This window comes from Nycticebus coucang, chromosome 19 (assembly GCF_027406575.1).
Source record: "Nycticebus coucang isolate mNycCou1 chromosome 19, mNycCou1.pri, whole genome shotgun sequence".
Taxonomy (NCBI): domain Eukaryota; kingdom Metazoa; phylum Chordata; class Mammalia; order Primates; family Lorisidae; genus Nycticebus; species Nycticebus coucang.
The window spans coordinates 54,219,649-54,241,160 of NC_069798.1; the positions used below are offsets into that span (position 1 = coordinate 54,219,649).

A 21,512-nucleotide genomic window follows, 5' to 3' on the forward strand; every position below is an offset into this window, starting at 1 on the left:
TTTCAGAAATTAGTGCATTGAAACTTGAGTGTCCTGTGGTTTCCTTAAAGAATACGTTAACTTTCTTTTTTGTTTTCCTCCCAAAATATTGTTTGTTTGTCATTTTAGTTTTGATATTATTTATATGCCTCTTTTGAAGCAGCGTACACTCAACATAGGAACTGAGACTATCTTGTAGTTTAAGAAAAAGCTAAACAACTTCACTTAGTTTTCAATTAAAAAAAAACACTCTGGAGTTAGGATTCAAACAAAATCCTTTAGTCTCACTTATTTCATGAGGAAATTGGAAAAAAAAATAACAGATTTCTGATTTGTTTAACAGATTAAAAATTGTACGATTCAGAACACAAGATGCAACGCCTGTGAGCTAGGGAATAGGGCTTTTCAGAGTTTTTGTAGAGGAGTTAACGTCTTTGTAACAGCATTGCTCAACTGTTACCTCTCATAATGGACATTTGCACATTTTAAGGAAACAAAGTTCTGCGTGACTCTGGCCCATCTAAGGTCAATAGCTTGTTTGTCTCCTAAACAAGAAGCCAGTGACATGGACGGTTGGTCTCAGCTGTACAAGTGCCTGGCAGGTCACTTAGTGAGATGGCCACCACTCATCTCAAGCAGTCAGCTGCATGCTTTCAAGTCACAGGGGTGACAGAAGGGAAGTGAGGAATCGGGAAATTGAGGATGGGTTCAAAGTACCCAAGTACCCAGTTGCTTTGGGAGTCTCTGGCCAAGACCTGTTGTACAAATCCTTGTCACTCCTGCCCGGGGCGGGAGCCTGCAGCTCCCCTTGGTTTGTGGCAGTGGGCCTCCTGGCTTCTAGATGTTTCAGTGACACAGCTCCGTTCCCTTTGTGGCTCTCCCCTTCTCCAGGTTTGTCCTTCCTCTCTCTTCCCAGCTGGTGGGCTGGTTTCTCAGTGCTGCTTCACTTGGCCTTTGTGTAGGATTCAGACTGGACTTTCAGCCATCCCTGAACAAGTGACCTCTTCCACTTTCTTACCTGGACCTTCACTTCCTGTTTTTATAACTCAGAACTAGTCTGCTGACCAGCCCATTATAACAGGAGCGTTGGTGTTCTTCATAAAAGGAGTTTTTAACATCTCTTGTAGAGCGGGTGTCACCATAATCCATTTGGGGACCAAGATGCCAAATAATAATAACAATGACACCCCCCCCACACACACACATTCTGTTTACAGTTGCTCTTAATTTTGTTGCTCTTGGTTATTGCATCCACAGTATTGTAAAACTGGTTGCAAATAGGAAGTATTCTCATTGATGGATGACCGATGTGTCACTCTGAAGTAAATGGGAATCGTAATTACTGTTCCACGCTCCGGGAAGTGACAAGTGACATACACACATACAGGTTGTGTGATCTTGCACAATTCTTAGACTGAGCCTTTGGTTCCTCACATGCAGGTCTTATAAAATCGCAACATCTCCCAGTTGGGCAGGGACATGGGGACCATCTGGTTTGCTCTCCTACCCGCTCTGATGTTTCTGGCAGGCTGCCAGCCTCTGCTCCTCGCCTGTGCTAACCAGCCCGCTCTTAGCCATGGAGTCCACCTGCTCCGTGTTTGACTTGGGTTAACGGCCGGAAGTCCCTTCCCCTTAGGGAGGCACATCTGCTTTTCTGCAGTTCCCACTCTTGGGTGAGGTTTGCCTTCTGCAGCCTCATGACAGAGAGTGAATGACCTTAATGACCTTGGTTCTCCTGCCACGCTGTCCACCTCCTTGCCAAAAGTATCTTTTATTTTTATTTTATATTTATTTCCGTCGAGGTTAAACACAATGTGAATGGTGTTTGCTTATTGGTTAACTATCCTGGCTACCGAAAACAGTTTTGTGAGTTAGGAATACTGTAAATGGTTTTAAATTCAAAGAGTTGAAGTCTCTTCTCTTTCTTAGTCACCTCTGTGCCCAGCCAACCAGTTCCTATCCCCAGAGTCAGTCACTTTCACCAGTTTCTTGAGTCCTTGTAGAGTTTACTTTATACACATGCAAGCAAATGTTTGTGTCTGCCCCCAAACCCACACACCCTTCCTTCCTTTCCCTGTTTATGTGAAGGTTGCCCGACCCTACAGAATGTTCTCTCTTGTCAGCCTTTCATGGGACTGTCCATCTTGGATTTTCAAACCTGCGCACACACAGTACTGTCCTTCTTCCCAGTGGCTGCGTATTGTTCTATTGTATAGACTTTGTGCTCTTAAAAAACAAAGCCAAACCGCGGCCTCCCTCTTAAATCACACTTCTTAGGTTTGCGCCTAATGCTGGTCCCGGTTAGGATGACATTGCTTGCTCTGGACGTTTTTACCAATGCAGGTTTACACTGTGGTTGTTGAATCCTACTGAACTGGAGAGAAAAATAAAATCTGAGAAGTTCTTCCCCCTCTGTGATGTTCTCCCGTCCCGTGTCTTCCATCCTGTTCTTCTGTGCGGATGTGGGCAGCCAAGTCTACACAACACTGTGCGATTTGGCCCATCACCCAGGCTGATGAGATGTCTCTGGATTTTGATTTAGTCATCTGATTTTATCCAGTTGTGTATATTTGCCACAAATTGGATTAGCCTGCTGTCAATATTCTCAACCAGATTTTCCTGGCTCAGAATGTTGGACAGAATGGAGCCAGTAACAGAGCTCCGTAACATAATCCCCAGACACCTCTCTGGAGTTTTCTAACAATTATACTTTGGCTAGGAGAGTTAGCAGCTGGATACGACTGAGGCCTTCCTAACTTTGCTATCGGTCTCTCTTCTCATGGTCCTGCTGTCTGGAAAAACATGAATGTGCTGTTGGTGTTGCTGTTTGGCTGACCCAAGTCTGCATGTGCTGTGGATGCAGCATATCCTGGGACTGTTAACTTTATCAAAAAGGGAAAGAAGTTTGTCTGTGTGTCTTATTTCAGGCAGACCTTAGCAGAAGATTGTTATTCTTTTCTAAGTGCTCATGACCTGTTGAGTGCTTCACCGTATGACCTTGCCTTGAATTGATGTCATTTATTCACTCCCCTCTGAAGGGTCTGGGTTCCCAGGTCTTTGCAGAATAAGGTAAGGCCTCCAGGCTCTTTGGCCATGAATGGTTGCACACATCCCGTTGTCCTTGTCACTCCTCGTGATCTGTTGTCCAGCCCTTGGCCCTCCACAGGCTTTGTCTGTGGGCTAATTTAAAGAGCATTGACACTGAATGGTAAAGGGAGAACTAACTGTAGGGTAGTGTGGCGCTAATGGTAGGTCTTCACGAGTCTAGGAGCCCTGAAAGGCTTCTCAGTGCATGACGAGCAACTTAGTGGCTCTGGCAGAGGGAGAACTGCTGTGAGCACAGTCTGAATGGTTTATAGAATCTCATTTCTTTCTGAGTTGAAACATTTGCCCATCTCTGATCTCTGATTCCTCTGAGATAGAAGAGTATCTTTTGCTCATTATGGGATACGATTTGGTAGATGCAGTCTTAGAACCAGGGTATCGGGTGCCAGGCAGATTCCTCAGTGTTTGGGGCCTTTGGTCCTCCTCGTCCTCATCTTCCTCTACCCTCTGATGTGGTCAGTCTCAGTGCAGGGAGACTTCAAACTGGAGCCCAGGAGTGGATAGTTATTTATCGGGAATGTCGTATCTACCCAGAATTAGAATAGTTACCTTCTGAGGATTAAGCTAGTAGCAAATAAGGTATTGGGAGGAGGAAAATCGTATGAACACAGTAGACCCTCTGTAAGTCAACCACCCAAGGGACTGTAACAAACTGGTCAACACATGGAGGTGGTCAGCATAAGGGACTAGGCCCACTGTACTGATACATACATGTAGTACACATCTGGTCTGTGAAAATTAGGTCAATTTAAGGAGGTGGTCAACTGTGGAGGTTCTACTGTATGCGGCTGAAGAGTTTGAGGACATCCAAAATCCCAGAGCGGGGGACTTGGGCGAGGTCAGGGGAAGTTGGGATTTGATTGCAGACTGGGGAGGGGAAACCTCCCCTTATGTTGCACTGTCAGGCCAGCGCCTAGGAAAAGAGGGGGAATGTTTGTCTGGAACGTAGAAGATAGAAACCTGCAGGGCATTCCGCCTGGCAGTGCCCTTCAAAGGCCCAGAGCCCAGGAGGCAGCAGCAGGAGTCCCCCTGTTGTGGGAGTGGGCGCAGCGTGTGTTTGAATAATCACACTGTGCTCTAGTTCTGAGTGCACGCTCCTGTGCAGCAGACCCGTGCTTACAATTTGCCTGTGGAGTCAAGATGCTGGTCCCTGGTCCCGAGCCCTCAGATCCATGCAGTAGGCCATTTTCTCATACAACTCAATCCTTGTCTGAGTGTCCTAAGAGTAGCACTCATGTGTGTCCTTTAAGATGCTGGCAGCTGTTGACACATTGACACGAGCCCTGGGTCTGATCCTAGTAAGATCCACATCGGAGGCCAGAGTATGCATGTGAGGAATGCCTTCTTGAGGGCCCTTGGCAGGCACTGCTCATGAAACCTCAACCTCTGCCAGTTCCTTCTATTCAGACTACTTGTTCCCTGCAGAAATCGAGCCTCATTTCATTGTGACAGGTCAAAGTTAGGACTGCCATGAAGACTCTAGAATTTTAGACCATGAGCTATGATTCTTGGCTTTCAACAAAGCGCCATTGTTTATGTGATCATTTTTAGAACTATAAACACACCATAATTCTTGCCTTGGGGATCATAGAGGAATTTAAAAACGCTTCCTGTCTTATGATTTCGAGATTTAGAACAAAAGACTCATTGATAAATGGATGCTTTAAAGACCTTTTATAGGGAGTCCTACCAAGTATTCTGGTAAAAAGAGTATTTTTTTTTTTTTTTCATTTTTTTTTGTAGAGACAGAGTCTCACTTTATGGCCCTCGGTAGAGTGCCGTGGCCTCACACTACTCACAGCAACCTCCAACTCCTGGGCTTAAGCGATTCTCTTTCCTCAGCCTCCCGAGTAGCTGGGACTACAGGCGCCCGCCACAACGCCCGGCTATTTTTTTGGTTGTAGTTTGGCCGGGGTCGGGTTTGAACCCGCCACCCTCGGTATATGGGGCCGGCGCCCTACTCACTGAGCCACAGGCGCCGCCCAAAAGAGAATTTTTAATTAGCAGAATACAGTGACTGTGTGCATTGAGCTACAACTCTTGCCAGCTCATTCATTTCACAGGCCCTGCTCAATGAAAGCCTCCTCTCCCCTTCCCATAATCATCACATTACTGTGGTTTCTTGGCATGCGAAGATTTAACATCTCTCAATTGAGACCTACTCTCTAAACTTGCCTTCTTGTTGAGACGCACATTTGAGTCGTGGTAGCAGAGAGCTCATGGGAGTGAGCACACTCTGGAGTGTCAGATGGAGCCTCTCTTCCACCCACTAGTAGCCACTCAACCTGCCGCCCCCAAACCCACCTGTGTATCCACCTGGTCTCCAGTGGTACATTTTGCAGGTGAAATTACGTAGGGTAAGTGACACCAGCAAAGAACTCAGGAAAAATACCTGGAATGCTGTATTAAAAAGTCAGAAACAAAGGCATCCAATGACATTGAAAGAAACAAAGGTCATGCTAAAACTTTTAAGGTATGAGTCAAAACGGTATTTAGTTACCTGTGGGATTCAGTGCGGGTCATGTGGAATTGGCTCGGGAACTGGTAGGAATCTTACTCTGTGCTCAAGCGCAGTTCTCTTGGGCTTTGATTCTCACAACAGCCCTGCCTTTCTGGAGCAGAAGGGTGTGGCTGTGTCAGTTCCACCAGCTCCCAGCTAGATGGATGTCATTGTTGGAAGGCCTTCCTCATCCCTTTGTCCCTCAGTTGGCTTCTCCTAAGGGCCCCATGGGTCTTACCAGGGCTCCCCAGAGGTGGTTTTCTAGGTGGTCAGCTACTCCCATTCCTTCAGCTGTGCTCAGTTAACTTTCAGATATTTTTCCTACCAGCCCTTTCTTTCTCTCTGAATATTTTCCAGCATGTCAAAAGTTCTCAAAGGGACCAAGAGCCCTTGTTGGAGTTTCACCTCTTTTCTCTCCTTCTGAGCACTCTATGAATGTCCTGGAAGATGTAGCAGCCTGGTTGTGATTTTGACCTGTGCCGTCCCACTCTTCAGAAACCCCTAGATCTTGGTTGCATGCTGTATGAAGCCACCTTCCCTGCTATTCTAGTATGTGTATAGTGATTTAAAAAATGTCTAGATTGGGCAGCGCCTGTGGCTCAAGGAGTAGGGCACCAGTCCCATATGCCAGAGGTGGCGGGTTCACATCCAGCCCCGGCCAAAAACCACAAAAAAAAAAAAAAAAAAAAAAAACAAAAAACAATGTCTAGATGCAGGGGTTCTGACTACACTATGCAGTATTTGCTTTATTGGACATCACAGCCATTGATGGATACTTAATTTGCATGTTGGCATTTGATTTCGCAGAGGAAATACCCCTAGAACACGTGGTTATGGTGAAGCCCGTGTCATTTCCAGACACTGCAGGAGGGCTCTTCTGATGTGTCCTCTGTTATAACTGGGCCAAGAAGAGGGGGCGCTCCCACCCTTCTTCCCTCACTTCCTCTTTTCCTATCTATCTTCTTTCTTTCCTTTTGCATGAGGTTACGCAAATTCTGTTGCACTGAAACTCAAATCTTGCTTTGAGTTATTGCCCTTAGAGTAACATCATCCAGTAGAACTTTCTGGATCATGGAAATGTTCTCTATTTGAACTGTCCAACATAGTGCTCACTAGGCATGTGTAGCGATTGAGCACTTGCAGTATGGCTGTTGTGACCAAGGCATGGAACTTTAATTTTAGTGGTTAAAGTGTTTAATTAAATTTAAACATTTTCATGTAGCTAGTGGCTACCCCATCAAACAGTGCAGCCTCAGCGGCTAGTTGAGGAAGTAAGACTTACCTACAAGGAAGCAAAGGCCGCATTGCTTTAGTGCCTGAGTGCCAGAATCAATGGCACGCCTGAGGGCGAGCCAGGCAGGCAGCCAGGCCTCCCACACTGGAGTCTGTGTTGTCTTAGTGCTGAGCTCTGGTTTCTGACTTCTAACTCCCTCTTGGATATGTCTACTTGCCCATTGGGAAGATAACCTCAAATTCAAGAAACTCACATTTTTAAATTTTCTTTAGCCTAACCTACTCTCTCTCTCTCTCTCTCTCTCTATTTTCTACCAGCCGAGAGCAGCAGCCCCATCTGCACACCCGAGCAGGTTCCTTCCCTTCAGCCTTGCAGAGCTGGCCTGTCACCAAGCTGTGCTCTTCCCCTGGGAGTAGCTTTGGAGCCAGTCACTGGTCCTCTGTCCCAGAGCCATGGTGCTCATCTGCCGGATGGTGGAAAGTGTCCTGAGATTGCGTCCCTGTCCTCCTCTCTCCAGGCTCATCTCCCTTCCGTCTGTCTCCTGTGCTTGTTCTCCAGGGCACCACACCGAGGATGGAGCCAGATGCAGGCTACTCTGCCACCCCTCTGTGTCCCTGCATGCCAGCTCCTCCCCACAAGCCTTCTCTCTCCTCTTTCCCCACTTCTCCTCACTCTTGAGGGCCTAGTTTGAATGTCCAGTCATCTGGGCTGTCCCAACTTCCCAGCCTTGCTTCTGCTCCCCACCTTTTCTGTGTATGTTAATTCTTCCTCTCTGGGTTGCTATGTCCCTGCCTGCTGTTAACTTGGTGTCTCACACTGTGATTATTGTGTATATGCTGTTCTCCTGGTATATAGGAAGCAAATTCCTGCGGGCTTGAACTCTGTCTTACAGAATCATTCTGTGCTGTTGTTGGTACAGAGCAGGCACATTGGGCTGAGTCACCTCATGGACTCCAGCAGACCATTGGGGGATGGATAGGTGTTGGATGGGCAGGTAGTGGGAGGAGGGGAATTGGGTCCTGGTGAAGGGCACAGGTCCTTCCTTCAGGCAGCAGTAAAGCCAGTCATAGTGAGACTTCATTGCCAGGCTGAAGAGTTTTCATTTGATCCATTTCTTCATAGGGGGCCTCTACTACAGGGATGGAAAGAGACATTTTAGGAAGATTGGACTAAGGTGGTGGCATGTGAATTAGGACCAAGAGAAGTTGCCTCATGCCAGCAGCAGCTATGCAAAGCCTGGCTCAGTGGTTTTTGAAAGAATGAACAAATGAGGTTATGCAAGGGTCTCACGTGCATAATGGCAGGTGTTAGACCATCCTGCTGTTAGTCATAACATAAATTGAGGCTCTGGAATGGAGAAGGAACGTATATTTAGAGTTGTTTTAATGGCACATAGAATCATCTATGCTATTCTTGTTTTTAGCATTCTTAATTTTTTCAAAATTTTTAATACTTATGAATAATCACATATCCTAAATTTTCTGGAGTTGCCTTGGTTTCAGAAATTGACTGTCTTTATTAGGGTATCAATTTCCATATTTCTTAAAAATAATATAACCACTGTACTTACAAGTCACCAAGCTCTGTTAATTCTGCCTTAAAAATGCCACTGCTTTTTACAAGGTAGAGAACATAAGCAATCATCTTTCTTTCTCACTGAAGTCTTTTTCTTGTTTTGAAGTGTTATCCTAATACATAGGAAAATCTTGATTTAGTGAAGAGATAAATTATACTGTAATTATTGCATGGGATTCTCCGTGTGTGTTAGTTATGCATTGGTGTATGACAAATTAGCCCCCATTTTAGCAGCTTATAAAGCAGCAAACATTTCTTATGTCACAGTTTCCATGGGTCAGGAAATTAAACATGGCTTAGCTGGGTGGTTCTGTTACATGCTTTACATAGTTACTGGCGTATATAGTAGGCAAGGAACTGCCGTGAAGTTGCCGTCAGGATGTCAGCAGGAGCTGCATCATCTGAAGTCTTGACCAGGATGGAAGGATCTATTTCTAAGATGGGTCACTCATGGCTGGAGGCTGGAGGCCTCAGTTTTTCACCACAGAGATCTCTCCATAGGGCTGCTTGAGCATCCTCACATCATGGCGGCCATTAGCTTTCTACAGAGTAAGTGATCTGAGAGAGAATAGAAAACCACTATGTCTTTTATGACTTTATCTTCAAAGTCACACACTGTCGTCCCCTCCACATTCTGTCTGTTAGAAAGGGGTTACTACAAGGAGGGTGGGGAGAAATCAAGGCCAATCTCTAGAACAAAGGAACGTCAAGGATTTGTGGTCCTATATGATAAGCACACGGCAGAATTTCTTGAAGTTAAGAGTCACTTTGAGGATTTAAATTGTGGTTCTGTTCTGAAGATTCATCTCTTTGCGTTTTCCGTTAACTTTTTTCCTGCTTGCCATAATAATGACCATTATCTAGTAGAGGTCAAGAAATTTACATTGCACAGAATCCTTTCTTCTTTCAAATTTTTCAGGAACTAATATCCTTGAGACTTGGACTTGTCTAGAACGTGTGGGACTGAAACTTGACCATATGTCTTGTGTTGGGCTGACCCTGGTAACTGGACAGCCACTGCAGATAGCCTTGTGAGTGGGGCTGTTTGGTTTGTCATCATATCATAGGTCTTATCCGAGCTTGAGCTGAACCCTGTAGTCCTGGAATTGAGCTACTCTTCTTTTTACCTTAGGTCTTTGTTCTCCCTACTCATATCTTATGCCTCTATTTCACTGCTAGATAAAAGGCAGTTTTGCAAGTATGTAACCTCCACAGCTGATTGCAAGCCCTTGGGGGACAGAGAATGCAGCTTGTTTTGCCAGCACAATGCTTTGCACTCACTTGTCATTCAGGGCATTATTGTTGAATGTGCGGTTAGACGCTCAGTGTGGAGAACTGAGAGATTTTAGTAGGGACGGGAGTAGGGTAAAGTTAGGGGACCTGCTAGGAAGGGAGGGAAAAGTTTGGAGGGAAAGATTTAGAAGGCGGGCACTGGTGAGGAGAGACCGAGAGTGAGGGGGATGGGATCTAGCAAGAGTTGAAGGCGACAGGAGTGTGTGTGGAGCGGGGAGGTGTTAGGACCACGCGGGAGATTTAAAAAAAAAAAAGTACAGAGGCAGGGGAGGGATGCGTAGGCAGAACACAGATTTTTAGGGCAGGGAAACTATTCTGTATGATACTATAATAGTAGGTACATGCTGTTACACATTTGTCCAAACCCATAGAGTGTACAGCGCCAGGAGTGACCCCTAATGGAGAGTGGACTTGGGGTGATTCTGATATGTAACTATAACAAGTGGACCACTCTGGTGCACCATGTCACTAATGGGGGAAGGCCGTGCCTGTGGGGGTGAATGGGGGGCACAGGAAATCCTGTGTCTTCTGCTCAATTTTGCTGTGAACTGAGAACTGCTCTAAAAACCCCCAAAGTCTTAAAAAATGTATGAAATGAGATCCTGCCTCAGGGTTGGGGCAAGAATAGGTAGGAATGAAAGAATAATGATATCAAATGTGAAGCAGGCACACGGCGGGCATATTCCATATGTTACCTTATTTATTTTTAAGAGCAACTAAAGTAATGTATATATAGCTTACATATTTCTATGGTCGTCTCTTTTAATCCAGGGAGGCTTTACTGTGAGTCTGCAGGTGTTATGGGGAGTAGGTAGAACTATAAATGTGCTTTGGAATATGGAAGGTAAATATATAAATTCATTTAGGGAACAAGGACCAAAATATAGAAATCCTGATTGAAGACTTCCTTGTCCATGTGGACAGCTGATGTATGTGATCCCGAGGTCACAGTGGATTTCCCAGATCTCACCTTCTTTTTGGGAGAGCGGCTGCCATTGTGAAGAATAAAGATAAAAATTAACAAGTTACCTTCTTTTTTTTTTTTTATTGTTGGGGATTCATTGAGGGTACAATAAGCCAGGTTACACTGATTGCAATTGTTAGGTAAAGTCCCTCTTGCAATCATGTCTTGCCCCCATAAAGTGTGACACACACCAAGGACAAGTTACCTTCTTAAGACACAATCATTGAGGGGAAGGTATTCCAGTCTCTTGAGTTTATGAGCTGAAGCCTGAAATTTATTTTACCATAGGGGCGCTGGAGATAGTATTGTATTTCACAGGCTGTGTGGGTGGGCTTGGGAACCCGGTAACTGCTGTGTGTACACAATTTATGTGAGCCAGGACCGTTGATTTCCAAACAGCTGTCTTACACATGAGCTTTCACAGTACCACCTGTTTCTCAGTTGGGACACCTTATTTGTAAGTGTGCCACTGTCATTTTTCACTTGAGTACCTGATCTTGTTCTACGTTTTGATAAGGAATTAAACAACTCAGTGGAAAAGCATATGTAAAGCTCCCAGAGTCACTCCTGTTACACAATAACAATGCAAAACAATAGATTAATAACAGGAAGAGCCCCTGCAAGCTATGTTTGTTCGGCCTAGCCTCTTTTTCTGCCTTGTTCCTTCTCGGCAATTGTACAGTCAGCCTATGAATGATGTTTTCATTGTCTAAGGCAAGCCACCTTAGTTAAATATTTAATTCTCCTGGACTCATAAACAGGGTTCAAAATATCATGCATGGATTTTATGAAAGTAATAAAATGCTTCAGAAAGTACAGTTGCTTGGCCTGCGGCCCATTGCATCTGATAAACCAGTCACACGCTTTGTCACGTGCTTCCTTACAGATTGACGATGGCTGCTTTTCTGTGTTTAAGCTTGTCGTTTGGAGGAAACAAAGATAAGACATTTTTGCTAAAACCCAAATAAAAACTTTTTATAGAGTAATGCTCTCTTGCCTTGAACTTCAAAGAGGGGTGACATTTCCTGCAACAGCTGCTTGTAAATAGTAAGTGCTCAATAAAGGCCCTCCCAGCTGTTGTCTACGTATTTCATCAGAGAACCTTTCACATCTTCCTAAGCATACTGCTCTATGCCTTTGTCAGTTAGCTAAAAAATAATTTGTACATGTGTATTTCTAATGACAAAAGTAGGTTTAATCATTTTAGAAATACAGCAACCCTGGATGGTGCCATTACCTGTGATTTAAACTTGTTTTTTTGTTTATCTTATGTATTTTGTCAAGTTTTGACAAAAGTTTTGTTTTCAAACAAAATATATTTAATGATTCAAGAGGAAAAAATGGAAATAAGCAAAAAAAGTATTCACTATCCAGAGGTAATCAGTATTAATAGCATCCTTTTCAGGCCTTTTCCTTTCCAGCTATTTTATTTATTTATTTAAATAAAATAGAGTCTCACTTTGTTACTCTTGGTAGAGTGCTGTGGTGTCACAGCTCACAGCAACTTCAAACTCCTGGGCTCAAGCAATTCTCTTGCCTCAGCCTCCCAAGTAGCTGGGACTACAGGCGCCTGCCACAATGCCCGGCGGTTTTTTGGCTGTAGTTGTCATTGTTATTTGGCAGGCCTGGGCTAGATTCATACTCGCCAGCTCTGGTGTATGTGGATGGCTGAGCTACAGGATTCATTAACATTTTTAAAAAATGAGATTATATTGTACACAAGGGCAGGCTAATTGCTGTGGTGACCCTTGGTTTTATTGGGAATAAATAAAAGGAAAAAGTCCATTTCCAGCTCACCATCTGAGGAAGGCCAGTAGGGGTTTGTAGGGAGTGCTCAACTCTATCCCCTTTATGGGGTTTCCTCCTCTTAGCCTTCAGGGTTCCTCCCATTTAGCAGAGGGATGGGGTGAGAATGGAAAGTGCTGAGTGGCCGGGTTTTATGGCCTCATTTAGAAGAGGCCTCTTTGTTTCTGCCCACATTCCATTGGCCAGATCTAAGTCATGTGACTGTCCCTGACTGCAAGGAAGGCTGGGAAATGTAGTTGAGCAGCATGTCTAGGGAGAAAATGGAAACAGCTCCTTGAACAACCAGCAGCCTACAACTCAGTTGTATAAGCTGTTTGGAAACTTTTTTGTATAACCACTTTATTTTAAATGTATTTTTGTATGCTGAATTTAGGGGTCTCACCATCTGCACTCTATTAAATAGAGCTCCCCTCTCTCATGCCAGAATCTCTTAATTGCTCTCCCTCCCCCTGCTCAGGCTTCCCTGAGCCCATTCCCCATGCAACAGTCACAGTGGTTCTTTCAAAAACTTAAGACACATTTTGTCACTTCCCTGCTTAAAACTTTACAGTGCCTCCCTAAAAATGGTTGGAGTAATGTGCACCCTCTCCCGAGGCTGTCCTCTCTGGTTCTTGACCCCACCGGACCCACGTTGCCCCTCTCTCCTGGGGGCCTTGTTCTCAGACTTGCCTGGAGCCCCAGCCCTGCCTTTTTTCTCTGCCTCCCTCAGGTTTCAGCTCTACTGTCTTCAAAGAGGCCATCACTGACCATCCAGCTGTAAATTCTCCACCCCTCTCCCTCTACTCAGTTGCTTACGTATTACTGTCATTTTGACTTCAGAGTGCTTCCTGCCATCAGAAGTGGCCGTGCTTGTTTGTATTATGTATTGCTAGATTGGGGGGTCCTGAAGGCTGGAACTCTGTCTCATTGACATCGCAGTCTTCAGATAACATGTCTGACACATGGGGGTGTGGGATGAAGGAGTGTCATTACAGGTTCTCACCTGCTGTGATGACAGTGTTATATAGCCCATTGCATGGAATTAGCTGTCTGCTATTGAGGGGCTTTTAGATTCCTTTCAATTTAAAAACCGCTTTGGTTACTGTCCTTTTAGCTAGTATTCTGTTTTATTTGCACCTATCCGTACTTTTCTTGGGAATGATTCCTAAAAGAGGTTTCATCTAATGATGGGGTTTACAGATAGAATTTTAAGGTATCCGGTGTGTAATATTCTTTGCCTTTCAGAAGGATATTCATTTCTGTTTTCCCCTAAGTTAAGAGCCCTTGTATAAGGTACTCTTCACACACCAGCAGAGAGGCTGGCTTGAGTGTGTGTGAGGGGTGATGTCTTATCTTCTTTTATTGCTGTATCTTTGATCACTAAACATTATCCTTTTGTTTAGATCTGTTTTTAATCATTTGTTCATATAAATGTTGCCTGCTTTTGCCTACTTTTGGAAAGTAGGCATGCCAAATGTAAGACCATTTATCTAACCTTAACGTAAGCTTCAGGGAACCAGTTATTAGCAGTACTCATGTCTTCAAAGCCAGGTACGGTTGAAGTGAGCCCCGCTATCCAGTGTGTGGAAAGTCCAAGACTCTACCCAGGACTTCTGAAAATGCCAAGGAGACAGTTTCACATCAGAATTCTTATCTTCTGCTCTGTGACTGGCCGTCCCTTGATTTCCTTCCTGGACACAGTTCCTGCTCTGTGTCCTCCAGATCAGTTATAAGTGTGAGCCTGGGGTGTGCAAACAGAACTGCTGCCGGATCCCAGCTGGGCGTATGCAGAACTTGGAGCTGAGCAGACACCTCAGGCTCCTCTGTGTGGAGGCCGCGTCAGCCTTCCTGTGGCCAGATCAAACACCTGCGGCTCCGTTAGCCAGCACTGAGGGCAGGCTGGACACATCACTTTAATACTTGAACAGTAGTATTTGGCAGAATTGCTGGTTTGATGTATCTGGGCTGGTGGGAGGGGCAGAGAGTAGAGGTGGGGGAGGTCGGGAGACAGGAAAATCAGTCATCTGTTCTCTAGCATTTTCTTGTTGTGTTAGTCCAGTTTTGCATTGCTATAAAGGGACACTTTATAAAGAAAAGAGGCTTACTTGGCTCGTGATTCTGGCACCAGCCTGTGGATATGGTGGAGGCCTTGGGCTGCTGAAGGCGAAGGCAGGCCTGCGTGTACAGAGATTGTGCAGGAAGAGAAGACATAGGAGAGGGCCAGCGGGCAGGTGCCAGGCTCCTTTTTAGTGACCAGCTCTGGGAACGAACAGAGCAACAACTCATTACCTGGAGGACAAGGGTGGCATCAAGCCATTCATGAGAGATCTCCCACCAGGTCCCACTTCAACAGTGGGGATCAAATTTCAGCAGGAGGTTTGAAGACACAAGTATGTAACCTACAGCACCTGTCATCCATTTCTTCTTCTGAATAAGTCCCGTTCCCTCCCAAGTCAAGTTTGAACCCCCTAGTTTGGCAGACAAGGGTTTTGTGTAAGCCATGACTTTCACCTTCCATGTGCACTGTGGACATGAGTGGGCCACTACTCTTCTTAAGAGAAGAGAACTACACAAAGGTGTGTTTTGAACCATGTGTAAAAGTCACTTGCACCGTGACATGCTTTGAGCTGAGCAGGCCATGGGAGGCATCAGGTGACTGGCAGCAGGGTACAGCCTGCTGGGAGAAACAGAAAAGAGCCTTGGCCTACATGGCATCCAGTGCTAAAGAAAGAACCGCTGACGGCCAGCTCAGGAGTATATAGGGACAGGGAAGTCCCCACAGTGCCTCCAGGAACCATGCCGAGAGCGCCTAACCCCGAGCACTTCTGCCAACACTGCGACGCTCTGCTGTAGGAAGGATGCGTTTCAGTTATCCCTGCCTTGTCTGGGCTGCCTTTCATCTCTTCGTCCTTTCCTGAGGGCTGCCAAACGTGAACGCAGGCTGATTGAAAGATCATAGGAACACACGAGCTGAGACGTGTCTTCACCGCGTGCCTGTGCCCCGCTGTTAGTGCGTGGGCAGCCCTGTGTCAGGGACACACGGCGGGAGGGAAGATTTCCCTGAGCGTAAATCACATCAGGGCTGTGCTCCCACTGTGTGGGCGTGCGTTTGATCTGAGCCGTGCGTGGACAAGCACCGCCCTCCTGTTTTCTCTTGGTTTTGTTTTTCTCTGCCTTTGTCCCCTTCGACATCACACGATCCTTTAGGTTTTCTTCCCATCGCCCAGGTCTGGACTAAACCTACTGTTCAATCACGTCCTTCTTCGCTGTCTCTTGCCACCCCTTCCTTGTGTTCTCTAAGACGCAATCCTTCCTTTCCCTTCTCTTCTTCAATAACATTCTGCAAACCTTTAGCTGTGACTGTCAACTACCAACTCTACACCGATCACTCCTGCGTCTCTAACTCAAATCAGATGTTTCTCCCCATTTAGCCTTCTGTTTTTTTCTCATCTGGTGGTTCAGGGCATCTTGGACTCAATCCTCTATTTCAATTTACGGTAACAGTTAGTGATCCAAACTGGAAGCTTAAGAGTTACCCAGACTCCTGCCTGCCAGTCCTCCTCAGCCATCTTGGCTACCCCAAATGTCCTGGCCCTTAAATGCTTCTCTAACCCTCACCCTCTGGCATGTGCTGTCACAGGGTCCTGTGGATCTGCTTGTCACCTTAAGGGGACCCAGAAGCATACTGATGTCTGCATCTCAAGTCCCAGTGTCTAGAAGCTGCTTAGGAAATACTGCAATGAGTGAAGAAATGTGAATGATGAACAAATGAACAGATCAGCCACTGAGTTCTGAGATTCTTTGGGTTGATTTCCATGTAGGATAACATTCTTAATTTCTTTCTACTGGAAGTAAGAAATTATTTTTGCTTGTTGATGCCAACATTTTGAAAAGCACTCTAGTTTTGAGGAAAGCTTTTACCACCTAAAATTCCTTTCCATCTCAGGCCTTACTTACAAATACATAAACTTCAAAGGAGGAATTACTTGCTGTTGTTACACTAACGTGCTGTGTTCAGACCTTTCTCTCAGTGGTTTTATCTATGTGATTGTGCTCTTGGTTCACCTGGGAAATAGTTCCTTTAAATGTCAGGAATAATTGATCTTTTGAATTAAATTGTACTTAATTAAGCTGAATGCTATAAATTTCTAGAGTTGTGCAAATTTAGAGCTGGAATGTTGCTCTTTGAACTTAAGTATAAGGAAGAATTGCAGAATTGCTTTATGCTTGAATTGATTTGTTCTGTATCCAAGTACTGGGCTGCATAGAAATCGTTGACTTTAATATTGGGTGAGACAGGGCCCTTGAAGATCAATTTTTAAAACTTTTTTTTTTTTTAATTTTTTTCTTACAGGGAGAATCCCGTATTCTCAGAGTAAAAGTTGTTTCTGGAATTGATCTCGCCAAAAAGGACATCTTTGGAGCCAGGTACGTTTGTTTGTTTGTTTGTTTGTTTGTTTCTGGTGCACTTCTTCAGAACTTGGCAAGTACTTTTCAAATGTAGGTGTTTATCAGAATCCCCTGAGGGGCTTCTCAAAACAAAGTTCACTGGGTTCCACCTCAGACATTCCTATTGAGTAAGTGATGCTGGTGTGCCTTGTCCAGGAACCGCATTTTGTTAGGGGTGATGAGGGGGCATCATAGGGGTAGTCAACAGATGTGTCCTTCCTATGGGCTGATTTTATGAGGAAATTAGGTTCTGGCATTGTTTTCTCAATAGGGAAACAGTTTGGGGACTGGGTTAGTTGGTTTATGCCTGTGATCCTAGTACTCTGGGAGGATCACTGGAGGCCAGGAGTTCAAAGCCACCCCCTCTCTACAAAAAAATAGAAAAATTAGCAGGCGTGGTGGCAGGTGCCTATAGTCCCAGCTACTTGGAAGGCTGAGGCAGGAGGATCCCTTGAGCCTAGGATTTTGAGGTTGCTGGGAGCTGTGACACCACACACTTTAGCCCAGTGATAGGATGAGACTCTGTCTCAAAAAACAAACAAAACATAAAAAAGTAAAATACAGTTTGGGCATATGGCTGTGCTTATTTTAATACTTTTTAATTCCTAACTTAGAGACACATAAAATTGTCAATTTTTTGCTAGAAAGAACTGGACATTCTTGACATGTATAATCTGAATTAAGAGATTTTGTGATTTGGGGTGAATTTGGTGACTTCTGTGACATTTACATAAAGCACCGCCCATGATGGAAGCAGCCTGGTGTTCGGCTTTTTTATTTTCAGTATTGCTCATGACATTCACGTCTTTAAATTAGCCCTTTTGTCCCTATGGGCTCTCCGATGTGTCACATGAAGTTACTGGACTGGTAGCAGGGCAAGGATGGAGCCTCCGGGCACCAGGGTTGGAACCTGATTTTGGAGACCAAAGATGTTTTGAATTTTAGACCTAGGAAAAAGGGACATTAGTGATCTTCTAGTCAACTTTCCTCTTTTAAGGTTGACAGAGCTCTAATCCAAAAAGGTTAAATTATCCACCGAGGTCACATAGGCCAATAGTGCTTAAAGAGTAGTTGAGACAGGCCTCATGTCCCTGCCCAGTGCCCCTTCCCCTTTGTGGAGTGGTGGTCTGGGAATACTGCAGGGCTTAATGATGAGGTAGGTGAGTGGATGCATCCCACCCCCTATACAGTTGCCCATAGTGAGGTCTGGCACTGGAGACCCTTAGTACTGAGGCCTCTGTCTAGCTGACCGTGCTGTCCCGCATACCCTGCAGAAGCCTTTTACTGCTGGCAGGCAGACGTCTGCTTTTCAACCTGCCACACATCATGCAGAATTCAGTTTTGTCTATTAAGAAATTGGGAAATTACCAAAATGGCAAACCTCAAGAAAAAACCAAGAAATAAAACTGATAGAAATAACAGTGAAATTAAAAAAGAAATTCCTGCACTTTCTTTTTTTTTTTTTTGTGGTTTTTTGGCCGGGGCTGGGTTTGAACCTGCCACCTCCAGCATATGGGACCGGCGCCCTACTCACTGAGCCACAGGCGCCGCCCAAATTCCTGCACTTTCATAAGCCTCAAATGAGTGCTGGAGCCATGGTGACTCTCTGCGTTATGTCACAGGGAATTTCACTTACAGGGTCACTAACATCAGCCTGTGCTGCTGGGGATATCAGAGGGGAGGTGGAGTCCACGGGAAGTCACACTGAGTGGCGTACCATGTGTCTGCCTGTGCTTGAGCAAGGGCAAGCTAGGCCAAGAGGTGCAGGCTGACCTCCCCTGTACTTAGCTTGCAGAGTGGCACTTCCAGCTGATTCCATGAGCCTGAGCTCTTCTCATCTCCCTGAAATGCCACTCCTTGAAATTTAAAAATTCCAAGCCTATCAAAGGCCACCTGGTATCCTGCCTTTGTGGTCAAGACTTTCAAGATTCAGCCCAAATGTCTTTCCTCTCCTAATCCCTCTTTTTGTCACCATAGTGGGTACAACATCACTTTAGCGTTTGTAGATCCCTGCCTCATTATCTGATGGTCTTCTAGTATTTACTTGGCTCTATTACTAGATTAGAAATTTATGGGGGGTGGACCTTTTTTAGTATCTGTCCCCTACTACTTAACATACAGAGCACCAAGAATAAGAACTGTGTAACAAGTAAAGCCCTAAGAAAAGGAACAGCAAAAATATTGTTCTTTTAATTTAAATATTTGCATGCTAAGTAGATTGCATTCTTATGTTAAAAATGCCTGTTCTCACTTTTTGCAATGAAATCTATAGTGTTGAAGGAAGGAGTTAGACATATTTGGTGATTTCTTTTTATAGCTCGATTTTTGTTTTGTTTTAATCAAACCCCCTCCATTAGGGAAAAAAAAGTAAAATTGATTCACATTGTATTTCTCAGCCTGTTAAGAAGATCTGAAGTTAAAATCGTAGTAGTGTTAGGCTCTGAATCTTAGCAGAGGCAAGCAAATCGAGCCTTGAGTTTTGACTCTTTGTATGGGATAGCAGGCAAGTTCTTTGCCATAGGGGGCAGGGTGGGAAGTAATTATCCTTGAAGACCTTAATTAGAAAGGTAGTGTTGTGGCCTCATGGACCAATTGCCGGAAAATGACTAAGAAACTCCGTGCTGGTTCTGGTCTTCATTTTCTTAGATCAGGGGTCCTCAAACTTTTTAAACAGGGGGCCAGTTCACTGTCCCTCAGATCGTTGGAGGGCCGGACTATAGTTAACAAACTATGAACAACTTCCTATGCACACTGCACATATCTTATTTTGAAGTAAAAAAACAAAACGGGCACAAATACAATCACACCGCCTCATGTGGCCCGCGGGCCGCAGTTTGAGGACCTCTGAACAATACTTTTAGAGCCATAAGCTACTGAAAGATATGGAAATGGAGAAGGGGCACGGTAATTGTGGGACTGTTGGTCTCTAGAACACTTGTGATTTTGTAGATTCCATGACAGAGGTCCCGCCAGCTGTAGTTTGAAGACCCCTGCCTTAGATTAATAAACAGATACACACACTCCCCCCAGCAGCCCTTCTTAGCTGTCAGCTTTCTCTGAAGAGCCAGACTTCTTTAAGGTCCTGCTTGCTGGTGGGTCTAAAACTGCCTCTTGCCTTATAAATTTGCCAGATGACATGCATTCTTCCTCCAGGTTATCTTGGACAGGTCCTTTAAAACCACCCGTGTTCTAGAATGTGCATATAAAACAAGGATGACATGTCCCTCATCACTGGCATGCTGGAGTCCAGGAGAGACCCCAGAATGACTCTCGTGGTCTGCAGCTCCGTCATGTTTTAAGGCAGTAGTTACATGGTGGGGGGTTTGTAACGTGTTCTCTGCCACCCCCCGTGTCCTACAGAGCCCAGGACCAGCAAGCATGCCTTCTCTCACAGCCCTCTCCCAACATGCTGAGACTAGACACCTCATTCTCCCTTGCCAAAAAAAAAAAGGCTGGGTAGGAACTGGAACCTCTGCAGGAGATAGGATAACAGATGGAAGAAGGGCAGTTTGCATGAGAGGCATGGTCAGAAACTTTCCAGTAGTAGAAATGCTGTATGCATGTTCACGTGTTTGCAGACAGGGATTTACAGTCTGTGGGGCTCCACCTGCTTATCTCCAAGGGAGGCTGCCTGGGTCACTGGGCCTCAGGTGCGGGGATGGAGGGTGGCTAGAGGGGGCTGAATGAAATGGTCCCATGATGGTGGGGGCAGCAGAGCACTTCATCTCTTCCCACACCCCCGGTGATGACAGAAACTGCCTGTGGCTCCCACTCAGAGACTGGAGCTTGTGGAGCCCCGGGTGTGGCGCCTCCCTCCCAGCTGGAGTTGGCTGATCACCCCCCAGAGGCCTGTGCCCGAAGTGCCCTTCTCCTTTTCAGCTCTCTCTGCCCCAGTCTAGGGCTTAGGATACAAGATCATTTTCCAGCTCCTTCCAGCCCAGTCTCAGTTTATAAAGGAACCTTTGTTCAGAGATTTGATAATTGAGCTGTTGCTGTACTCGAACATTCGAGCAGTGAGCACCTGTGGAGAGTAGAAGTAGTAGAGAAAGATGTTTCCCTTTGGACCATATCTTGAGGTTGAAAAAGGGCAGTCATACAATCTATCATCTAAACTGGGACACTTCTGTCTGGAACAAATGCTAAATCGAAGGGGATCTTAGGACATAATATGTAAATTGAGATTATTGTCACCCTGAGTCAAAGGCATCCAGTCTTTATTACCCGTACAGTGTAATTTTTTTCAGAATTAAAAACATGCTGAGCCAAAGAAAATCTAACCCTTTAAAAAAGCAGGCCACGTGTACCATGCCACCGAGACTCGAAAGGGAAGTAAAACATGCCTCAAAACAAGCAGGGTGCCCCAGCATGCCCTGGTCTGCCTGGGGGCCCGCTCCTGACCCCACCCAGATCTGGGGACTTGTCATGTCTTATCCTTAATGCTTACTGGCTGGGTCCTGGTCTCCTCCATCACACAGTCCCCCCTCCCAGCCCCCAGCACCATGTCCTGTCTCTGACGTGCCCATTGTATCTGGGAAGCACTGTACACAGCTCAGTCACTGGGCTTGACTTGTTTTGTGTTTAGAATTGTTTCTTTCTTCCAAACTAGATTTTTAGCTTCTCTTGGCTAG

General features: G+C 45.2%; 1 protein-coding gene across 4 annotated transcripts in view; it reads left to right on the plus strand.

Moving 5' to 3' along the window:
- The window catches only part of NEDD4L (NEDD4 like E3 ubiquitin protein ligase), a 345,542-nt gene that overhangs the window by 98,265 nt on the left and 225,765 nt on the right, over nucleotides 1-21,512 (plus strand). For all 4 annotated transcript variants that reach the window (XM_053571164.1, XM_053571165.1, XM_053571166.1 and 1 more), the window contains exon 2: nucleotides 16,790-16,863. In XM_053571164.1, the coding sequence (XP_053427139.1) occupies nucleotides 16,790-16,863 (74 nt within the window). The remainder of the gene's footprint in view (nucleotides 1-16,789; nucleotides 16,864-21,512) is intronic.